The 20,896-nt window shown below is 43.5% G+C and overlaps 1 protein-coding gene across 11 annotated transcripts; it reads right to left on the bottom strand.

Annotated features, from left to right (window-relative positions):
* Positions 1–3,543: 3,543 nt before the first annotated feature.
* On the bottom strand, positions 3,544–18,766 carry ZNF621 (zinc finger protein 621). Of its 11 annotated transcripts, none has more exons than XM_063602753.1 (5): positions 18,469–18,766; positions 17,235–17,320; positions 13,528–13,608; positions 12,787–12,894; positions 3,544–11,073 (listed from the first exon to the last, which is right to left on the bottom strand). In XM_063602753.1, the coding sequence occupies exons 2-5, from the start codon at positions 17,278–17,280 to the stop codon at positions 10,013–10,015; spliced, it is 1,296 nt and encodes a 431-aa protein (XP_063458823.1). In that variant the 5' UTR covers positions 17,281–17,320; positions 18,469–18,766; the 3' UTR covers positions 3,544–10,012. The 11 variants fall into 11 exon arrangements, with proteins under 11 accessions (XP_063458823.1, XP_063458818.1, XP_063458822.1 ...); XM_063602748.1 differs by lacking the exon at positions 13,528–13,608 and adding an exon at positions 13,658–13,784 and having other exon boundaries at positions 18,469–18,728; XM_063602752.1 differs by lacking the exon at positions 18,469–18,766 and adding an exon at positions 18,061–18,430.
* Positions 18,767–20,896: the final 2,130 nt, after the last annotated feature.

The following is a 20,896-nucleotide window of genomic DNA, read 5'->3' as shown; positions in this document are numbered from 1 at the left end:
CCTGGAGTCCCAGCTACTAGGGAGGCTGAGGTAGGAGGATTGCTTGAGACCAAGAGGCCTAGGAAGCAGTGAGCCATGACTGGGCCATTGCACTCCAGCCTGGGTGACAGAGTAAGACCCTGTCTCAAAAATAAATACATAAAGCAATATTATATATTTCTTATGAACTCTGGGAAAATAACAGAGGGAAACAGGGAGAACAACAAAAGGGATCTCCACCTTAATTGAAATATTTTCCTTCCTTCCTCCCTTCACTTTAATTTAAATATTTCTCTTCCTTCCTTCCTCCCTCCCTCCGTCCTTCTTTTTCTTTCTTCTCTATTTCTCTCTTTTTTTGAGACAGGGTCTCACTCTGTCACCCAGGCTGGAGTGCAGTGGTGCAATCACAGGTTGCTGCAATCACTGCCTTCTGTGCTCAGGTGATACTCCTGCCTCAGCCTCCTGAGTAGCTGGGATTACAGGCATGTGTCACCACAACTGGCTAATTTTTTCATTTTTTGTAGAGACAGGTTGTCACCATGTTACCCAGGCTGGTCTCCAACTCCTGGGCTCAAGTGATCTACCTGCCTCAGCCTCTCAAAGTGCTGCATTTACAGGCATGAGCCGCCAGACCTGGCCCTATTTCTTTTATTAAAAAAAAAAAATCCTTGGAAATAAACTTTTAAAAATCATGACTGTATCATCATGTATGTACAAGTTGTTTCTCAAAGTATTTAAAAGAGATTCAAAGGCTGGGTACGGTGTCTCATGCTTGTAATCCCAGCCCTTTGGGAGGCCAAGGAAGGAAGAGCACTTGAGCCCAGGAGTTTGAGACCAGCCTGGGTAACATGGTGACAACCTGTCTCTACAAAAAATGAAAAAATTAGCCAGTTGTGGTGGCACATGCCTGTAATCCCAGCTACTCAGGAGGCTGAGGCAGGAGTATCGCCTGAGCCCAGAAGGCAGTGATTGCAGCGACCTGTGATTGCACCACTGCACTCCAGCCTGGGTGACAAAGCGAGATCCTGTCTCTAAATAAATAAATGAGATTCAAAATGGAAATATCCTAAATGTTCAATAATGAGACTGCTTACGTAAAGAGTATAAGTCCATGGAATGTAATATGATGCATCCATTAAACATATTATAGCTTGTTAATTGGGACATGTGCATGATATTCTGCTGAGAAACAGAAACGTACAATAGAATATGCAATTTATAATTTGTGTATGTGTACATATGTGTGTTCACCAAATATTAAAAGTGGTGGAATTCAGGCCTAGGTACTTTTCTAGGTAAGTTTTTTGCTCTAAGCACATATTTCTTTTATAGTTAGAAAACATTTATTTATTTATTTCGGTTAATTTAGAAAGTTTATTTTGCAAAGATTGAGGATGTGCCCGTGACATAGCCTCAGGAAATCCTGATATGTGCCCAAGGTGGTCAGGGCACAGCTTGGTTTTATATATTTAGGGAGAGACATGAGACATCAATCAATATATGTAAGAAGTACATTGGGTCGGTCTGGAGAGGCGGAACAACTTGAAGAAAAGGCAGGAAGACTTGAAGCACCGAGAGAGCTTCCAGGTCAGCTAGGTGATACACAAAGGGTTACATTCTTTAGAGTTTCTGATTACTCTTTCCAAAGGAGGCAGATCAGATATGCATCTATCTCAGTGAGCAGAGGAGTGACTTTGAATAGAAGGCAGGTTTGCCCTAAGCAGTTCCCTGCTTGAGTAGAAAACAATTCTTTAATTTTTTTTTTTTTTCTTGAGACGGAGTCTCGCTCTGTCGCCCAGGCTGGAGTGCTGTGCTGCAATCTCTACTCACTGCAAGCTCCACCTCCCGGGTTCATGCCATTCTCCTGGCTCAGCCTCCTGAGTAGCTGGGACTACAGGCGCCCGCCACCATGACCGGCTAGTTTTTTTTTGGATTTTTAGTAAAGAAGGGGTTTCACCGTGTTAGCCAGGATGGTCTCGATCTCCTGACCTCGTGATCCGCCCGCCTCAGCTTTCCAAAGTGCTGGGATTACAGGCGTGAGCCACCGCGCCGGGCAATTCTTTAAATTTAAAAGGTGCTTATATAGCCTGGCGCGGTGGCTCACGCCTGTAATCCCAGCACTTTGGGAGGCCCAGGCGGGTGGATCACAGGAGGTTGGGAGTTCCAGACTAGCCTGACCAATATGGAGAAACCCCGTCTCTACTAAAAATACAAAATTAGCCAGACATGGTGGCACATGCCTGTAATCCCAGCTACTCAGGAGGCTAAGGCAGGAGACTCGCTTGAACCCAGGAGGCAGAGGTTGCGGTGAGCCGAGATCATGCCATTGCACTCCAGCCTGGGCAACAAGGGCAAAAACTCCGTCTCAAAAAAAAAAAAAAAAAGCTGCTTATATAATCAAGAGATTAAAAATGGACAATCCGTACAAGTGATATAGACATCCCTTCTAGGTTGTTTATAAAACAATTAAGCACTTTGTTTATGGAAAATGAGAGATCTGAAAAGTACAAGAAAATTGCTCTGTCCCCAGCTCACAGCAACTGTGAAGAGAACCTCCCTTCTCAGTAACAGGCACAATTTGTCTTCAGATTTCTGCTGCCTATATATTTGACACTCATTATTTACACCTCTACAATCTAATGGACATCACTCCTTCCATAATCAACCAGTTTGATAGTTACTGAAGAACAAATTACAATTGAACTGCTAAGACTACCTGCAAAAACAGAAATAAAAACAAAAAAAAAACCCTATTTCATGTAAGTAATTACTTGATACACTGAAAACTGCTGTTATAACTTGAGACTGTTATTGTTAGAAAGTTAGCATCAGGGCTGAGTGTGCACATTAATATACTTCAACTTTGTCCCCAACCACTGCAACCATTAGCAAGGTCATTTACTCTCTCCGGAGCCTCATTTCTTTCTATACAAACCTGAAATGTAAAAGTCTAACCTTTCAATGCCCTGTGCTTAAATGTCAAATGGGGAATAGTACCAGGAAAGTATCTCTTTTTATCATTATTAAAATCCAAGGTGTCCTTGTGGAAGCAGCAAAATGGAGTAGATTGAAACTTTTGGGCCAACTGAAATTTCCTATAACACCACAAATCCATTGAAACAAATAAGTAGACCAGTGGAAATGAAATCGTAACACTTGTTGCTGATTCATTTAAGAGAAAGATATGAGCTAGCCTTACAATTGGGTTTCATGTAATACAACTGTCAAATGCCCTGTAGTCCCAGTTACTTGGGAGGCTGAGGGAGAAGGATCGCTTGACCCCAGAGTTCAAATCGTTTGGGCAACATAGAAAACTCTGTCTCTTAAAAACAAATTGTCAAAACTTTTCTTTATGAAAGATATTAAATAATCAGGCTTTTTAAATGATATGATTTTTAGATTAAGACAAGTTATGTAACTTCTTTCTGGACAACCATGAAATAAGATATTATTACTGATAAACTTCATAGCAATGTTAAAAGACCACATTTTGAAAAATACAGGCATATCTTGGAGATATTGCAGGTTTGCTTCCAGACAACTGTAATAAAATGTTTAACACAATAAAGGGAGTCACACAATTATTTTTATTTTCCAGTACCTATAAAAGTTATGTTTAATCTATACTATAGTCTATTAAGTTTACAATAGCATTATATCTGACAATGTACATACTTTAATTTAAAAATATTTTATTGCTAAAAGATGCTAACGATAATCTAAGTCTTCAGTGAGTCTTTGTTGCTGGAAGACAGTCTTGCTTCACTGTTGATGGCTGCTGAATGATCGGTGTGGTGGTTGCTGAAGGTTAGTGTGGCTCTAGAGATTTCTTTAAATGAGACAACAAGGAAGGCTGCAACATCAACTGACTCTTCCTTTCCGAAAGATTTATCTGTAGCATGTGTTGCTGTTGGATAGCCTTTTACCCACAGTGGAACATTCTTCAAAATTGAAGTCAATCCTCTCAAACTCTGCTGCTGTTTTATCAACTAAGTTTATGTAATATTCTAAGTCCTTTGTTGTCATTTCAACAATGGTCACAGGATCTTCATCAGGAGTAGTTTCCATCTCAAGAAACCACTTTTGTGGCTCTTCTATTAGAAGCAACTCCTCATTTGTTCACGTTTTATCATGAGATTGCAGCAATTCAGTCACATATGCAGGTTCCACTTCTAAGTCTAGTTATCTTGCTATTTCCACCACATCTGCAGTTACTTCGTCCACTGAAGTCTTGAACCCCTCAAGATCATCCATCAGGGTTGAGGTCAATGTCTTCTGAACTCCTGTTAATGTTGATATTTTGACCTTCTCCCATGAATCACAAATGTCCTTAATGGCATCTAGAATGATGAATCCTTTCCAGAAGGTTTTCAAGTTACTTTGTACAGAAGAACCACTATGGCAGCCACAGCCTTACAAAATGTATTCCTTAAATAATACTTGAAAGTCAAAATTACTCCTTGAACCATGGAGTAATGGATCCTGCAGAATGGATGTTGTTTAGCAGACATAAAAACATTAATCTCTTTGTACATCTCCATCAGAACTCTTGGGTGACCAGACACATTATCAATGAGCAGTAATATTTGGAACTAAATTTTTTTTTTTTTTTTGAGACAGTCTCACTCTGTTACCCAGGCTGAAGCACAGTGGTGCAACCTCAGCTCACTGCAACCTCTGCCTCCGGATTCAAGCAATTCTCCTGCCTCAGCCTCCCAAGTAGCTGGGATTACAGGCACACACCACCACATCCAGCTAATTTTTGTATTTTTAGTAGAGATAGGGTTTCTCCATGTTGGTCAGGCTGGTCTCAAACTCCTGACCTCAACTGATCCACCTGCCTTGGCCTCCCAAAGTGTTGGGATTACAAGTGTGAGCCACCACACCTGACAGAATTCTTTTTTCCTAATATTTAGTAGGTCTCAACAGTGGGCTTAAAATATTCAGTAATCCATGCTGTAAACAGATGTGCTGTCATCCAGGCTTTGATCTTCCATTTCTAGAGCACAGGCAGAGTGGATTTAGCGTAATTCTTATGGGCCCTAGGATTTTCTGAATGGTAAATGAGCATTGGCTTCAACTTAAAGTTACCAGCTGCATGAACCCCTAACAAGAGAGACGAGCTGTCCTTTGATGCTTTTAAGCCAGGGATTAACTTCTCTTCTCCATGAAAGTCCTAGATGGTTTCTTCTTCCAAAAGAAGGCTGTTTGGAATACACTGAAAATCTCGTGGTGTAGCAACTTCATCAATTAACTTAGCTAGATCTGGATAAATTGCTACAGCTTCTACACCAGCACTTGCTGCTTCACCTTGCACTTTTATGATAAGATGACTTCTTAAACCTCATGAACCAACCTCTGCTAGCTTCAAACTTTCCTGCAGCTTCCTCACTTCTCTCAGCCTTCATACAATGGAAGTTATGGCCTTGCTCTGGATTAGGTTTTGGCTTAAGGGAATTTGTGGTTGGTTTGATCCAGACCCCTAAAACTTTCTCCATATCAGTAATAATGCTGTTTCACTTTTTTCGGTTTCATTCTGTCACACAGGCTAGAGTGCAGTGGCACAATCATAGCTCATTGCAGTCTCGAACTCCCTGGCTAAAGGGATCCTCTCACTTCAGCCTCCCAAGTAGATCGGACTACAGGCATGCACAACCACACCCAGCTAAATTTTTAATTTTTTGTAGAGACAGGGGTCTCACTTTGTGGCCCAAGCTGGTCTCGGACTCCTGGCTTCAGGGGATCCTCCCACTTTGGCTCCCCGAAGTGCTGGGATTCTAGGTGTCAGCCACTGCACCTGGCCACTTTATTATCGTTCATGTGTTCCCTGGAGAAGTACTTTTCATTTCCTTCAAGAACTTTTCTTTTGCATTCACAACTTGACTGTTTGGCAGAAGCAGTCTAGCTTTTGGCCTATCTCAGCTGTTGACATTAGCCTTCCTCACTAAGCTTAATCATTTCTAGCTTTTGATTTAAAGTGAGAGGCATGTGACTTTTTCACTTAAACACTTAAAGGTGTTTGTAAGGTTATCAATTGGTCTAATTTCAATACTGTTGTGTCTGAGAGAATAGCGAGGTCTGAGGAGAGGGAGAGAGATGGGGAACCATCAGTTAGTGGAGTAATCAGAACACACACACACACATCAACTAAGCTCACTGTCTTACATGGATGCAGTCTGTGGCACCCCAAAACAATTACAATAGAAACATAAAAGTCACTAATCACCAAAACACATATAATGAAAAGTTTGAAATATTTTAAGTTTCTGTGTAAGACACAGAAAAATGAAGTGAGCACATGCTGTTGAAAAAAAATGGCACTGATAGTCTTGCTCAACACAGGCCTGCCACAAACCTTCAGTTTGTAAAAAATGCAATATCCGCAAGACACAATAAAACAAACTGCAATAAAATGAGGTATGCCTGTACTTTGATAATCATTAATTCATTATATTTTAGAAACAAACATCTGTTTTACAACAAGAACTAGGTGGCAAAGGTGGAGGGTGCTGGACGATTGGCAGGCAGCACTTGGGAATGGATTCCTGGGATGAGACAGAATGAGAGCAGTAGCAGAATAAAGGAGACAGGATAGAGACAGAACTACCTTTTATATTTTCTCAGCTGTGCCACTAATGCTTACCTCTCTATGCTTTCTTTATAATTTTGTATAAAATATGTATATTTCTAAACAGTACATTATTTTAGATTTTTAAAAATTTCAGCAAATCATGTTACAGGCCAGGTGCAGTGGCTCATGCCTGTAATCCCAACACTTTGGGAGACCGAGGTGGGTGGATCACTTGAGGCTGCCAGGAGTTCAAGACCAGCCTGGCCAACATGGTGAAACCCTGTCTTTACTAAAAATTTAAAAATTAGCTGGGCGTGGTGGCACACACTACTCAGGAGGCTGAGGCAAGAGAATCACTTGAACCCGGGAGGTGTAGGTTGCAGTGAGCCAAGATTGCATCACTGCACTCCAGCCTGAGCAACAGAGCAAGATTCCATCTTTAAAAATAATAATAATACTATTACAGTCTGGGGGTTTTTTTTGTTTCAACTTGGGTTTGGGGAGTTTGTTTTTTGCTTTGTTCTGTGTTTGATGATCATTGTATATAATATCTGGTAGCATAAAACCCCCCATCTTCTTCTTCAAAACTAGGTTAGCTACTCTGTGTCCTTTGCCTCTCTATACACACACCCCTCTGGAATTTTTATATTGTTTTTAATTTATGAATTGATAAAAATTGAAATCTTGATGAAACTAATCTTTCCTACCCATGAATATAGTGCATCCTTCTGTCATTTAGGTAACCTTCAATGCCTATAATGGGTATCTGATATTTTACAGCTGCTCAACATATTCTGAAAATCCCTTCCCCATTTTCAGACTTCTTCATACTATGACTCTCTTCCCAGGCAGAATCCAAAACCTGTATTTCCCAGAAGCCCCTGCAACTTGGACATACATATATAACCAACTCCCACCGAGCAGGTACACCCTGGCTGAAGACAGAAGACCCTACCAAAATGATTGTAGGGGTATTTTTACTACAGAATGTGAAACGACCTTCCTGGTGGTCCAGTCTCTTCAATGGGGGGTGGCAGTCCAGTAGCAGGCACCAGCAGCTGCTGAGTTTCCACTGGAACCACTTGGTTCTGTGGTTGGTCATTTTTCCTGGCTTCTGCCTATGTGGCATCCCAGCTTAGCTCCTCTTAGATATTTTGTAAGCTAATTAATAGTATGGAGCAAATCTAAGGTGGATTCTTCAGTCTACTGCTGATCACTGACACAGAATGAGGAACCAGAAGTGGGTTACTGAGTGTGACAGAACCTTAAAACACTGGCACTGTTTAGTGGAAGTGACTGAGAATACGGTGGTGAAGAATCAGATACGGCAAGCTGAAAAGTAGATGGGCGAAACGAGGTGGCCACAGCCCTTCCGAACTCAAGTTGGCTCCATATGTTCTCATTCTAGCACGGGGCTGAAGGCGCAGCCACTTTCTGGAGCTTGCTGTTCTCTCGCAGAAGGCAGAAACATAACCATCAGCTGAGCATGAGAACTGAGAGGGATGCTTTGGAAGTTACAGAAGAGAGGAAGTATAAAGTAGTGGCCTAGGAAAGCAGGGGAGTTAAGTGGACTCCAAAAATTGTAGTATGACCATCAGGAAACATTAAGGGCCTCCATGAAGTTACTGGTCATGAATTTAAAGTGACAGTTCAGCCTGGTAATATGCTTTCTCCTGATCATTTTTGGTGCAGGAACAGAGAAGGCAAAGAACTGCATTTAGTCAGAGATGAGGTTTTGCCAAGCGAGCATGACAAAGCAAGAGAAGGGCAAGGGAGTTAACGGAGACTGTAAGGCAATTATTTTAAGAATTTACCATAGAGTTTATGCTGGGTAAAGGAGGAGGGGTGGGCATTTTCTGTTTGAAGCATATCTCTCAAAGTATGGTCCATGCTAAAGATCTGGCCATCACCACAGATAGCCAAAATCAGAATTTGTGCAAGAGAGAAAACTCTTCTTTTTACAAGCACACTATGTAATTCAGGCACATGGTAAAGTTTAAAAACCAAGAATGTAAAGGTTTTGCTATTAATTGCTATAGAGAAACATGTAGATAGCAACATCAGCAAAAAAAAAAAAAAAAAAAAAAAAAAATGTATGGACCCTTCCATCAATGCTTAGGACTTACTGTTTACATTAATGCCAATAAATGCATAATTCAAGTTCTTTTTCCAGTAACTACTTCACACAGTCCTCTGAATAGTTGTAAAGGATCCTCATCAAGGCCACTTCCAAGAGCAACCCCAAATTCCACTTCACTAACCTACCTAGCCACTGACCCACTACACAGCTCCCTTTATTTCTTAAAAAAAAAAATTTTGGAGGCTTATTCAGATTCCCCTCGAGTTGGCTTTACACCATTATTTTTATTTCTTTAGTAATTAAATTCATATTTACAATTCATAAATATGAAATAAAATATAGAAGCCAGTGCTCACAAAGAAAAAAAACCAGAATGCTCATCAAGAAAAATCTGCACAACAGATTCAACAAAGATGAATGCCTTTGTGTATATTTACTTAGGAAATAAAAGTTAAAAGAAACATCTAGCTATCAAGAGCAAAACTAAAGAAAAAAAACTTCACGTTTAAAGACATGATTACTCTCACTGCCATCAACATACTTTTTTTTTTTACTGTTTATTTCACATTATCTTTTTCACAGATGTATGAGATTCTCAAAGATCTGTGCCAAGGGCAACATAACTTCAACTGTATTAATACCCCACCTAGCCATGGGCCCACTAAACAATCTCCATTAATCTCTACAGTCCATTGTTGGAAGCTTATTCCAATTCTCTACCAGTAGCCACAGGTCTTGTATGTTTCTCCCAGGCTGCTTATCTCTAATCATAATGGCCTAATACAGGGATATCCTCTTTTCCAAACTTTCCTAACACCAAAGTGTTCTACCACCAGCAACCCCACGATGCAGATACAGCCACTGTTGTTCAAGCCTGAAAGGGACCAATGCAAAGGTTAAGTATTTCCATTTTCTACCCAGAAGAGATTATGTAAACACGGTCTTTAAATGTATATAGATTGTAATGGAGTTTATGTTGAAACAGCTGTTAACACATGTAAGGTGATGAAAAAAATACAAATGAAACTCAAATTAGGTTGGAGGCTGGGCACAGTGGCTCACTCCTGTAATCCCAGCACTTTGGGGAGCCAAGGCAGGCGGATCACTTGAGGTCAGGTGTTTGAGACCAGCCTGGCCAAGATGGCGAAACCCCATCTCTTCTAAAAATACAGAAATTAGCTGGGCGTGCCTGTAATCCCAGCTATTCGAGAGTCTGAAGGAGGAGAATCGCTTGAACCCAGGAGGGGGAGGTTGCAGTGAGCCAAGATCACACCACCGCACTCTAGCCTGGGTGACAGAGCAAGACCCTTTCTCAAAAAAATATATAAAATTAGGCTGGAAATTTGCTAGGCATAAGAGCCGTAAGACTGCCAAGATAAAGCTCATGAGGAGTGAGAAGAAGGGGTGAGAATAACTGGGGAAGGTTTCACAGTGGGAGTAAGACCCTGGAAGACACGCACTATTTGGGCAGATGAAGAAGGTATTCCAGATGTAGGCAGCAGCATGAACAAATTCCCAGAGGTAGGAATGAGCACAGCATGTGGAAAGGTCAGTGAAGGCACAGCCACGGCTGAAGCAGAACAGGATCCCTGGAGAAGAACAGGAGGTATGGCTGGAGAGGGGCACTGGGGACTGACCAGGGATGGCCCAAGGACCTTGACTGGCTTCTTCTCCACAGGGTGCAATTTCTGATGCTGAACAAAACTTCCATACCATTTGAAGGCTTTCCCACACACCTTACATTCATAAGGCTTCTCCCCAGTGTGAACTCTCTGATGCTGAATGGAGGCTATTTTCTGGGTGAAGGCTTTGCCACACTCCTTACATTGATAAGGTTTCTCCCCAGTATGAATTCTCTGATGGACAATAAAAAGTGACCTACAACCGAAAGCTTTCCAACATTCCTTACATTTATAGAGTTTCTCTCCCGTGTGTAATCTCTGATGCTGCAGGTATGCCGCACTCCTACGGAAAGCCTTTCCACACTCTTTACATTCATAGGGTTTCTCTCCAGTGTGGATCCTCTGATGTTGAGTCAAGGCTGTGTTGGAACTCAAACCTTTGCCACACTCCTTACATTCATAGGGCCCTTCTCCAATGTGGTTTTTCTCATGTACAATACAATCATAGCTGGACTTGAAAGCTTTGCCACACTCCTTACACTTAAAGGGCTTTTCCCCAGTATGACTCATCTGATGCCGAATAAGCTTTGAGTTATATCGGAAGATTTTCCCACATTCTTTACATTCATAGAACTTCATTCCACCTCGAAGTATCAGATTTGGATTTAGATTGAAAGTCTGCTTCAGTGCCTTCCTTTTAAAATCAAAGTGCTGAGAAACGTTCCTGAGAAGTCCTCCTACTGGCATTCTGCGCAACTCTGTTTCTTCAGAGGCTTCCTGCTTTATAACTAGCCCTTCATTTTTGATCCAGGACTCACCACCTGACCAAAGAAACCACAAGTGTTCCTAGTTACAAAACTGGAAGAAAAGTAGGATCCAGTGTTCCTAATTTTCTCTTGTAGAATGTAATTTTTAAAGATACCTGTGAAATGGTTATATACAAGCATCTATAAAGGAGGATGACAGAGACAAAGAAAAATAATGACAGGCCAGGTGTGGTGGCTCATGCCTGTAATGTTGGCACTTTGGGAGGCTGAGGCAGGCGGATGGCTTGAGCTCAGGAGTTCGAGACCAGACTGGGCAACATGGTGAAATCCCATCTCCACAAAAAAATACAAAAATTAGCCGGGCATGGTGGCGCACCCCTGTGGTCCTAGCTACTAGGGAGGCTGAGGTGGGAGGATCACTTAAGCCCGGGAGGCAGAGGTTGCAGTGAGTGGAGATCATGCCACTGCACTTCAGCCTGGGCAGCGGAGCTAGACCCTGTCTCAAAAAAATAGAAAAATAATGACATAGAATTGGAGAAGTAAAGACACAGAAATGGAACAGGAAAGATAGCCAGGAAGTGCTCCCCACAAGGAAGGCTGGAAAATTGAACTAAGGTAGGTGATGGGAAGAAGGAGAATCAAGAATGAGAAGGAAAGAAGGCAGGAGGGACAAAAAAGAAAAAAGAAGGAGAGAATAAGAAAGAACAGTGAGAAATGTGAAAAAAGTTTAAAGAGAGACAGAAACCCAGAAGAGGAGAAAGGAATGAGAGACTGGGAAGAATAGAGAAGCAGCTCCAGCACTACAAGAGGTCTTGCAGACTGAGAAACACAAACCAGGAAAAAACTAGATCCCAAAGCCCTACCTGTAACCCAGGCAATCACCCCAAATTCTAAACAATGTCCTAATTATCCTATATTTAAATATCCCACAAAATATTCAGGGATACAAGATGATTAGTTTCAGAAAGTCAGCTGGAACAGAAGTTGGATCAGAGAGCTGTAAGCCACTGTGGTACCTGTGCTAAAGGAACCACTATATACAAAAGCATAAATGTGTGAGAAGGCTTGAAAATTTTCTTCTGAAGAAACGGAAACGCAAGTAAACAAAACCTTCCAGGACTGGTAAGCCATCTCAGGGAAATTTTAGGTGGTGTGTGTGTGCACATGTGCGTGTGTGCATGTGTTTGTGTGTATGCATGTGTGTGCGTAGGGGGCTATGATGGGAGAATATTCCTAGCCCTTTCCTCTATAGTCCCATCTACGGTAAATATAATGTAGATCTAAAGATTATGGCAAATGAAACTCTTAAGTGATTTAGATACTAAAAAGGCAAATTAAAGCCATTCTTTTCAGGGCTGAAGGCCTAAAGTAAAATTTATAGCTATAGCACAAATAAATCAGTTTGGCCCCAAAAAATCATATTTTCCTTAAATTTGGCTGAAACCCCACTTCTTTGCAATGAAAAATGGCATACAATTAAAACTCTTCCACCAGTAAGTAAGAAAGAAGTGGTTTAGGAGCTACTGGGTCACAGCTTTTCTGCCTTGGAGGATAGCCACATGAATGTGCAGACAGCGTGAGGCCATGTACTCCCAGAGGTGGTCTTTCAAAGCTCAGGGTCAGAACTCAGTGTGAGGTCAGAGAGTACAGTGAGTATCGACTTATAAATAACTGGGAGATTTGTACCCTGCAGCATAAGAAACACTTCTTACCTAGTAAACCAGGAAGGCAAAACAAGAAACTTAACCACTGGATTCTCATACTCACCTTGACTGATGCCTCTCAGAATCTCAGTGTCCCAGGGATCTGGGCCCCATGGTGCTTCCCCTCTCTCCAGGTGGGAGATCAGAGCAGGTTTGGGGAATGGAAACGCTACTTCATGAAGAAAAGAGAAAGACAAATTGAGGGGAGACGTCCCGAGCTATTCCTGGGATCTTTCTCAGCCCACCCTCCATCAGGCTACTTGGGAGAGAAATTGAACACCAGCAGACCAAGTGAGAGTTCTGACAAGGAAGTCCAAACTGTGCTCCACGATAAAGCCAAGGAGGTATGATTCTCCTCAGAAAGAAACTGCATTCTGGCCCTGACTCAGAAGAAGGCAAACTCCCTCAGGAAAAATGTACCTACTGCTCCCCTGGGAGAACCTTCCACAAAGGGAGGGCCAACATCCCCAGAAAACTGGATGGACAAAGGAACAAAGGGCTCACTTAGGGTGCCAGAAAGAATGCTTTCCCTCAGGGCCCAGGACCACACTGTTCCTGGAGTATAAGGAAGTCTAATTTCAAAACCAAAGAGAAGCCAGGCACAGTGGCACACGCCTATAGTCCCAGCTACTTGGGAGGCTGAAACAGGAGAATTGCTTGAGCCCAGGAGTTTGAGGCTGCAGTGAGCCATGGCTATGCCACTGCCCTCCAGCCTAGGTGACAGAGCGAGACTCTGTCTCAAAACAAACAAACAAACAAAACAAACAAACAAACAAAAAACAAAGAGAACCAAGGATTTCCCTACCCAGTATTTCTGGAGGCTGGTGATTGCAAAACTCTCCTCTGAAGTCATCAAACCCAAGGGCTACTAGAATCCCCAAAACATCTGAGGAAGATAGCAAACTGTTACAAAGGGCCACAGAGGGAGGCCTTACCCAGAGAAGCCACATTTGCATAATTCTCCAGCATCACCTCCCCGTACAGGGCCCTCTGCGCAGGGTCGAGGCTGGCCCATTGATTCTGGGTGAAGTAAACAGCCACATCCTCAAAGGTCACTGACTCCTGAAACAACAGGTTCCTGCTCAATCTCTGAGTGAGAAGTAGAAGGAAGGGAGCAGCTTGAGCTTCAGGGAAGGGATAAACCTGCCTGCATCCACAACTCTGAGCCCCATGTAAGGTCTGCTCAACAAGAACACCCACCACCACAGCCAGGGGCGAGCCCTCAGCCAGCAGTTCCACTTTCAAATGGGGAGCCCCAACACTCTCCCATCTACCCAGCTCTGGAGCCCGTAACTGCTGCTGATTCTTACAGCCTGGCATCCAGGCTGGGATTACAGGCATGTGTGAAAAACTAGCAAACAATGTTTTGGAGAAAACAACTGAAAACAAAATGAGGGGGAATTAAACTATATTTTAAAAGGATAACACATTAAGAAAATGAGAAGACATGCTAAAGTCTGGGAGAAAATATTTGCTGAAGACATATCTGATAAAGCACTATTATCCAAAATGTACAAAGAACTCTTTATGAACAAGCCAATTAAGAAACAGGCAAAAGACCTCAACAGACACCTCAACAAAGCAAATATACAGATAGCAAATAGGCATATGAAACTACGCTCAAGATTATATGTCATTAGGGAATTGCAATAAAAACAGTGAGACACCACTACATACCTATTAGAAAGGCCAAAATCCAAAACACTGACAACACCAAATGCTGGCCAGGATGTGAAACAACAGAACTCTCATTCACTGCTGGTGCTAATGAATGCGAAATGGGACAGCCACTTTGGAAGACAGTTCGTCAATTTCTTACAAACTAAACACACTCTTACCATACAACCCAGCAGTCATGCTCCTTGGTGCTTAACTAAATTTAGGAGTTGGAAACTTATGTCCACATAAAAACCAGTACATGGACATTTACAGGGGCTTTTATTCATCATCGCCAAAACTTGGAAGCAACCGAGATGTCCTTCAGTAGGTGAATGGATAAGCTGTAGTATATATAGACAATGGAATATTATTCAGCACTAAAACAAAATGATCTATCAAGCCATGAAAAGACACAGAGGAAACGAAATGCATTACCACTAAATGAAAGAAGTCAATCTGAAAATGCTATGTACTGTGTGATTCTGGCTATATGACATTTTGGAACTGGCAAAACTATGAAGAGAATACAAAAATCAATTGATGGTTGTCAATTGGGACGGGACTAAGGGGAAAGTAAGGATGGATAAGAGGAGCATAAGGTATTTTTAGGGCAGTGAAACTATTCTGCTTATATAATACTATAATAGTGGATATGTGTCATCCATCAAGAGTGAACCCTAATGTAAACTATCAACTTTGGATGGCAATGATGTGTCAGTGTAGGTTCACTCCTTGTCACAAATGTGTTACTCTGGTGTGGAATATTAATATTGAAGAAGGTTGTGTGTTTTGTGGTGGCAGGAGATAAATGGGAACTCTTGCTCTCTGCCCAATTTTGTTATCAACTAAAACTGCTCTAAAAAACTATTTTAAGTACCAGTGTTAAGTCGTTTCAGGGTAAGTTATTTCTCAATCAAACCACATATGCTGTTTAGGACATATCAGAGAATAAGGAAAGAAAAAAAGCATTTCCATTCTTTTAAAGACACTGACATTTTACTGTGCTGATACCAGACTTGTATTTGAACTTCTATCAGAACTTGTATATACATGTGTAGGGGCAGGGAATATATGGGAAATCTCTGTACCTTCCATTTAATTTTGCTGTGAACCTAAAACTGCTCCAGAAAATAAAAACTACAAATAAATTAATTACATTAAAAAGTAAAATGCAGCCTGGCCAACATGGTGAAACCCCATCTCTACTAAAAATACAAAAATAAGCCCAGCATGGTGGTGTGCACCTGTAATCCCAGCTACTCAGGAGGCTGAGGTAGGAGAATTGCTTGAATCCGGGAGGTGGAGGTTGCAGTGAGCTGAGATCATGCCACTGCACTCCAGCCTGGGTGGCAGAGTGAGACTCTGTCTCAAAAAAAAAAAAATTTAAAAATGGACAACACTTGCCAGGCACAGTGGCTCATGCCTGTAATCCCAACACTTTGGGAGGCCGAGGCAGGCGGATCACCTGAGGTCGGGAGTTCGAGATCAGCTGACCAACATGGAGAACCCCCGTCTCTACTAAAAATACAAAAATTAGCCGGACATGGTGGCGGGCACCTGTAATTCCATCTACTCGGGAGGCTGAGGCAGGAGAATCACTTGAACAAGGGAAGTGGAGGTTGCAGTGAGCGAAGATCGCACCATTGCACTCTAGCCTGGGTGTTGCAGTGAGACTCCATCTCAAACAAACAAACAAACAAACAAAAAACAGGTGCATGCCTGTAATCCCAGCTACTTGGGAGGCTAAGGCAGGAGAATTGCCTGAACCTGGGAGATGGAGGTTGCGGTGAGCCGAGATAGCGCCATTGCACTCAAGCCTGGACAACAAAGGCGAAACTCCGTCTCAAAAACAAAAAAAATAAAAGGACAACACTTAATATCTTCTTAATTGACCAACACCTTTCTACCGTCAATTTGCCACTAAGGGCTGGGAAAATCTTTTTAATATGTAAATCCAACCATGTCATCCCCCTGCTTAAAATTCTTCAGTGCCTTCCCAATGAACCAGTACAGAAACCACTGTCCTCACCATGACCTATAATACAGGTATCTATTTCTTCCATCTCATATTGAACCACTTTCTCTGACCCCTTCCAGTTTCTAGAGTACATCCAGCTTTCTCTGCAACTTCAGAGTCCTTGCATCTAGCATTTAGAAAATGTATATTAAAGCAACAATACTAGTCTCTCTGGGATACATACAATACAATTTGTGGGCAATCTCTCCAATAAAGAATTTCTGATTTCAAGCTAGTGCGGTGGCTCATGCCTATAATCCCAGCACTTTGGGAAGCCGAAGCGGGTGGATCACCTGAGCTCAGGAGTTCAAGACCAGCCTGGCCAACGTGGTGTAAACCCCGTCTCTACTAAAAATACAAAAATTAGCCACACGTGGCGGCGCACACCTGTAATCCCAGCTACTTAGGAGGCTGAGGTATGGGAATCACTTGAACCCAGGAGGCAGAAGCTGCAGTGAGCCGAGATCATAGTGCCACTACACTCCAGCTTGGGCGACAGAGTGAGACTCTGTCTCACAAAAAATGAGTCTGATTTCAGTAGGTGACTTTCATTTCTAGAACACGATCTGGATTTCCACATTCAGAAAGAATTTCTTGGTATAGGTCCCCTTTCTTCCATTTAAATCTATACATCCAAACTCACCACTCTCTATACACAAAACTTTCATTTCCCCAGCACATATTTACATCTGCCATAGCCCTGGAGATAGATACAAAGGGGAAAACACAGCTTGGCCAAGTTAGGCCTTCCTCATCCTTTCCTGATTATCTGATAGCTAATGTGAGTAAAAAAACATAAACAAACAAACAAAAACACTGAAAGAAGCTCAGCTCACCTGAGGCCAAGTTGTTTGGAGCATGGCGGATGTCCCCTGGCTTCATGCACTGTCTTCTGGGTTTGGACAAGCAAGATCCTCAAGAGCTAAGAGAAAAAGAGCCATGAGTGCTAAGGACCCTGTCGTCCACCACCTACAGCAACCTATGGCCCTCCCAGTTTCCACATTTCCAGCACTGGATGCACGGAGATTCTACTAGGACTCCCTCTAATTGTTCTCACGCTGATAGCCCCAAACTTCTTATGAATTGTTCTGCCTAGTCTTCAGGACAATCTTCCACCTGCCTGCTCAGTCCGAAGAGCTTTTTTTGAGCCCATTCGTACGGGTAAACTGAGGGACCCAAGAGCCCTGTCCCTATTGTGTTGGGTCTCTACAAACGTAAAGAGTCTTTACAGAATGCTTACAGGGACGATGACGTGGACCCAAAAGAAAGAACCTCAGGAGAAGAGGGACTGGGGTGGCTGAATGCGGATTAAGGGTAAAATACTCAGCGTCCCAGTGGGTGATGCTGACCGCAGACCCCACCCAACCGTGATCTTAACACTCCACCCAAGAAAACAGGCAACCCCAAACATCAGAAACGTCAGTACCGGGAGCCAGAGGCTGTCAGGGCAAGTTCTTTAGGGCAGAAAAGAGGATCAGGCCTCGGTGGCAAAGGGCTGGACACGGGCTCTAGAAGCCCGAGCAGCCACCTTGGCGGCTTCGGCGAGGCCCAGATGCCCACGGTCCGGGTGAAGGAGGGGCGGGCCGCCATTGGGACCAAGTTCAGGGGTAGTGGGGGCTGACGAGCCGCCAGGGGCAGCGAGGAAGCCGGCACCGGGCGGACCTGGCACGTAGAACTCGCTGAAACCCACGCTCTGCAGAACGCCGAGGAGCTGGTCACTAACTAAATGCCGAGCCGGAAGGGCGAGTGCACGCCCAGGGTCCCTCTAGGCCCCCGGAGGCCGCCATCTCGGTCGCCCCGTGGCCAGACCCGCCCCGCCTTTCATGGCTGGCCCCGCCCTGCGGAAGAGGCGAGGTTGAGGCGACCGGCTGGGCTGAGAGGCCGGCGGCGGGCGTGGAACTGTGGCGCTCTAAGCCCGGCTTTCTCCGGCAGCCGTCGGCATCGCCTCTGGCTGGAGTGTCACGGACTGATACAGCCTGGCTCTACCAAGACCTCGCCCTCTAGGCACAAGTGGGCCCCCAGTTCACGGGCTGCGCCTCAGCTGTTGGCCGCCTTGGCCCCGTGGCTCACCTGAAGCCTGGGCCGTGCAGGTGAAGGGAGAATGGCGCCTGCTTTGTCATCTCTAAGAGGCCCAAGCCCAGGATCTTGCTTGGGTCCTCAGCTGGGCAGTCCTCAGGGAAACCATGGTTTCCACTCGCCGTTTTAGCCCTCTCCCTTCCAAGGACCTAGATGTGCGTAGAACCTTTTAGGACAGATTCATTTAACAACCAAAACACCCGTGGCTACATACAGTTGCTAGGCATCCTGTATACACAGGACATGTCCTATATTAAATGATCTTGTCCTGTGTTGACTTTGGGAGGACACCCTAAATGTCTTATATTTAGCTTTTTCCAATAAATTACAAAAACTCGTAGTTACAGCTATTTTTCTGCTCAGTAACTGGCACTTAAATAAAATGTTAACACCAGCTGAAATATATATATCTCATACTTCCATAAATAATGATCTGGACAGACCTTTATGGTCTGTTCTGTTAGTTGGACTGCAGGAAGAAAAAACAGTGAAGAGGGGAGGCTGCTAATTAAAAGAACTTATTTTTCATATTCAGGAAAGGAAAAGACTGTTTTTTGACCAAAGTCCCAAGTCACTAACAAGTACTTGCCATTAATTTACATAATTTTAGATCAGTACACGTACTCTGAAAATCAACCAGTACACAACAGCCTCACTCCAAGCTTCTGAACATGAGCCAGTCAGTGATAAACACTTCCCGAAGCCAGCCAGTGGCAGCTCTACCCAGCTCATTGGCAAGTACCTCACTACTGTGCCCTTCCTTCTGGACAGGAGCCTTTCTCCAGTATCAAAGTGGTTGCTAAGATGGACAGACTTTGTTTTTTTGTTGTTTTTTTTTTTTTGCTTGTTTTTTGTTTGTTTGTTTGTTTGAGACGGAGTCTCGCTCTGTCGCCCAGGCTGGAGTGCAATGGCGCAATCTCGGCTCACTGCAAGCTCTGCCTTCTGGGTTCACGCCATTCTCCTTCCTCAGCCTCCCGAGTAGCTGGAACTACAGGCACCCGCCACCACGCCCAGCTAATTTTTTGTATTTTTAGTAGAGACGGGGTTTCACCGTGTTAGCCAGGATGGTGTCGATCTCCTGACCTTGTGATCCGCGCGCCTCGGCCTCCCAAAGTGCTGGGGATTACAGGCGTGAGCCACCGCGCCCGGCCCAGACTTTGTTTTACTTTAATCACGCTGATAACTTCTCCTGAACACAGTTCCAGATACCAGGCTCCTCACCACCAAGCATTTCCATGCTATAAAGGGGAATTGGTCTCCCACCACTAAAAGATAAAAAATGATCCTGGATATCTAGCTATATTGCTTTATTACAGGGGTCCCACTTCTTGGATTTGTTATTCCTTTCTTAAGAATTAGACTGACTTATGAAGTCCTATTATGGAGAGTATCTTAGGTATCTACTGCTGCCTAACAAATCACCCTAAAACCTTATGGCTGAAAACAAAACACACTTATTATCTGTTAAAGTTTCTATGAATCAGTGAACATAGTCAGTCAGTCCTAAAAAGAGAAAAAGGAAAAAAAGAAAAGGTTCTGTGGATGAGGAATTCGGGAGTGGCTTGGCTGGATGGTACTGGCTTGGGATCTCTCATGAGGGTCTAGTCAGGTGTCACCTGGGACTGCAGTCACTTGAAAGTTGGACTGAGGCTGGGGATTTGCCTCAAAGGTAACTCACTCACATGGTTGGCACATAGATGCCAGCTATTAGTGTGAAACTTCCCTTCCTGCGCCGGGTGCAGTGGCTCAGACCTGTAATCCCAGCAATTTGGGAGGCCAAGGCAGGCAGATCACCTGAGGTCAGGAGTTTGAGGCCACCCTGGCCAACATGGCGAAACCCTGTCTCTACTAAAAATACAAAAATTAGCTGGGCGTGGTGGCGGGCACCTGTAACCCCAGCTACTTGGGAGGCTGAGGTAGGAGAATCACTTGAACCCAGGAGGCGGAGGTTGCAGTGAGCCAAGATCCCGCCACTGCACTCCAGCCCGGGATATAGAGCAAGACTGTCTCAAAAAAAAAAGAAAAGAAAAGAAAAAGAAGCCTCCCTTCGCACACCGGGTATCTGTACATGGCTGAGTATCCTCACAACACAGGAGCAGACTTCCACTTCCATCTCAGGTGAGTAACCCAAGAGGTCAAGGCAGAAGTGGCAATATCATTTATGTCCTAGCTTTGGAAGTCACACTCTGTCATTTCCTCAATATACTATCATCACAGGCCAGTCATGATTCAGTGTTGGATACATAAGGGTGTGAATGCCAGAATGAGAATCACTGGGGACCATTTTGGGAGCTGGCTAAACACATTTTTTACCTACCACAGAAACAGTCCTTTCTATAATCTATAGTACTTTTATTGTAACATTTATGAAGCACAATTGTTTTAAATAGATGAATTAGATTTCCAAGAACAATAGCATTAG

Source organism: Pan paniscus, chromosome 2 (genome assembly GCF_029289425.2).
Source record: "Pan paniscus chromosome 2, NHGRI_mPanPan1-v2.0_pri, whole genome shotgun sequence".
Lineage (NCBI taxonomy): Eukaryota > Metazoa > Chordata > Mammalia > Primates > Hominidae > Pan > Pan paniscus.
Note: the sequence above shows the minus strand (reverse complement) of the source record. Positions and strands in the feature narration are given on the sequence as shown.

Coding starts and splice junctions, on each gene's coding strand:
- ZNF621 (XM_063602748.1), bottom strand. CDS start 17,258: ATGCTCCAAACAACTTGGCCTCAG. Junction 12,895..13,657: donor TGCAAATGTGGCTTCTCTGG/GTAAGGCCTCCC, acceptor TTCTTCATGAAG/TAGCGTTTCCATTCCCCAAA. Junction 11,074..12,786: donor TCTGAGAGGCATCAGTCAAG/GTGAGTATGAGA, acceptor TTCTTTGGTCAG/GTGGTGAGTCCTGGATCAAA.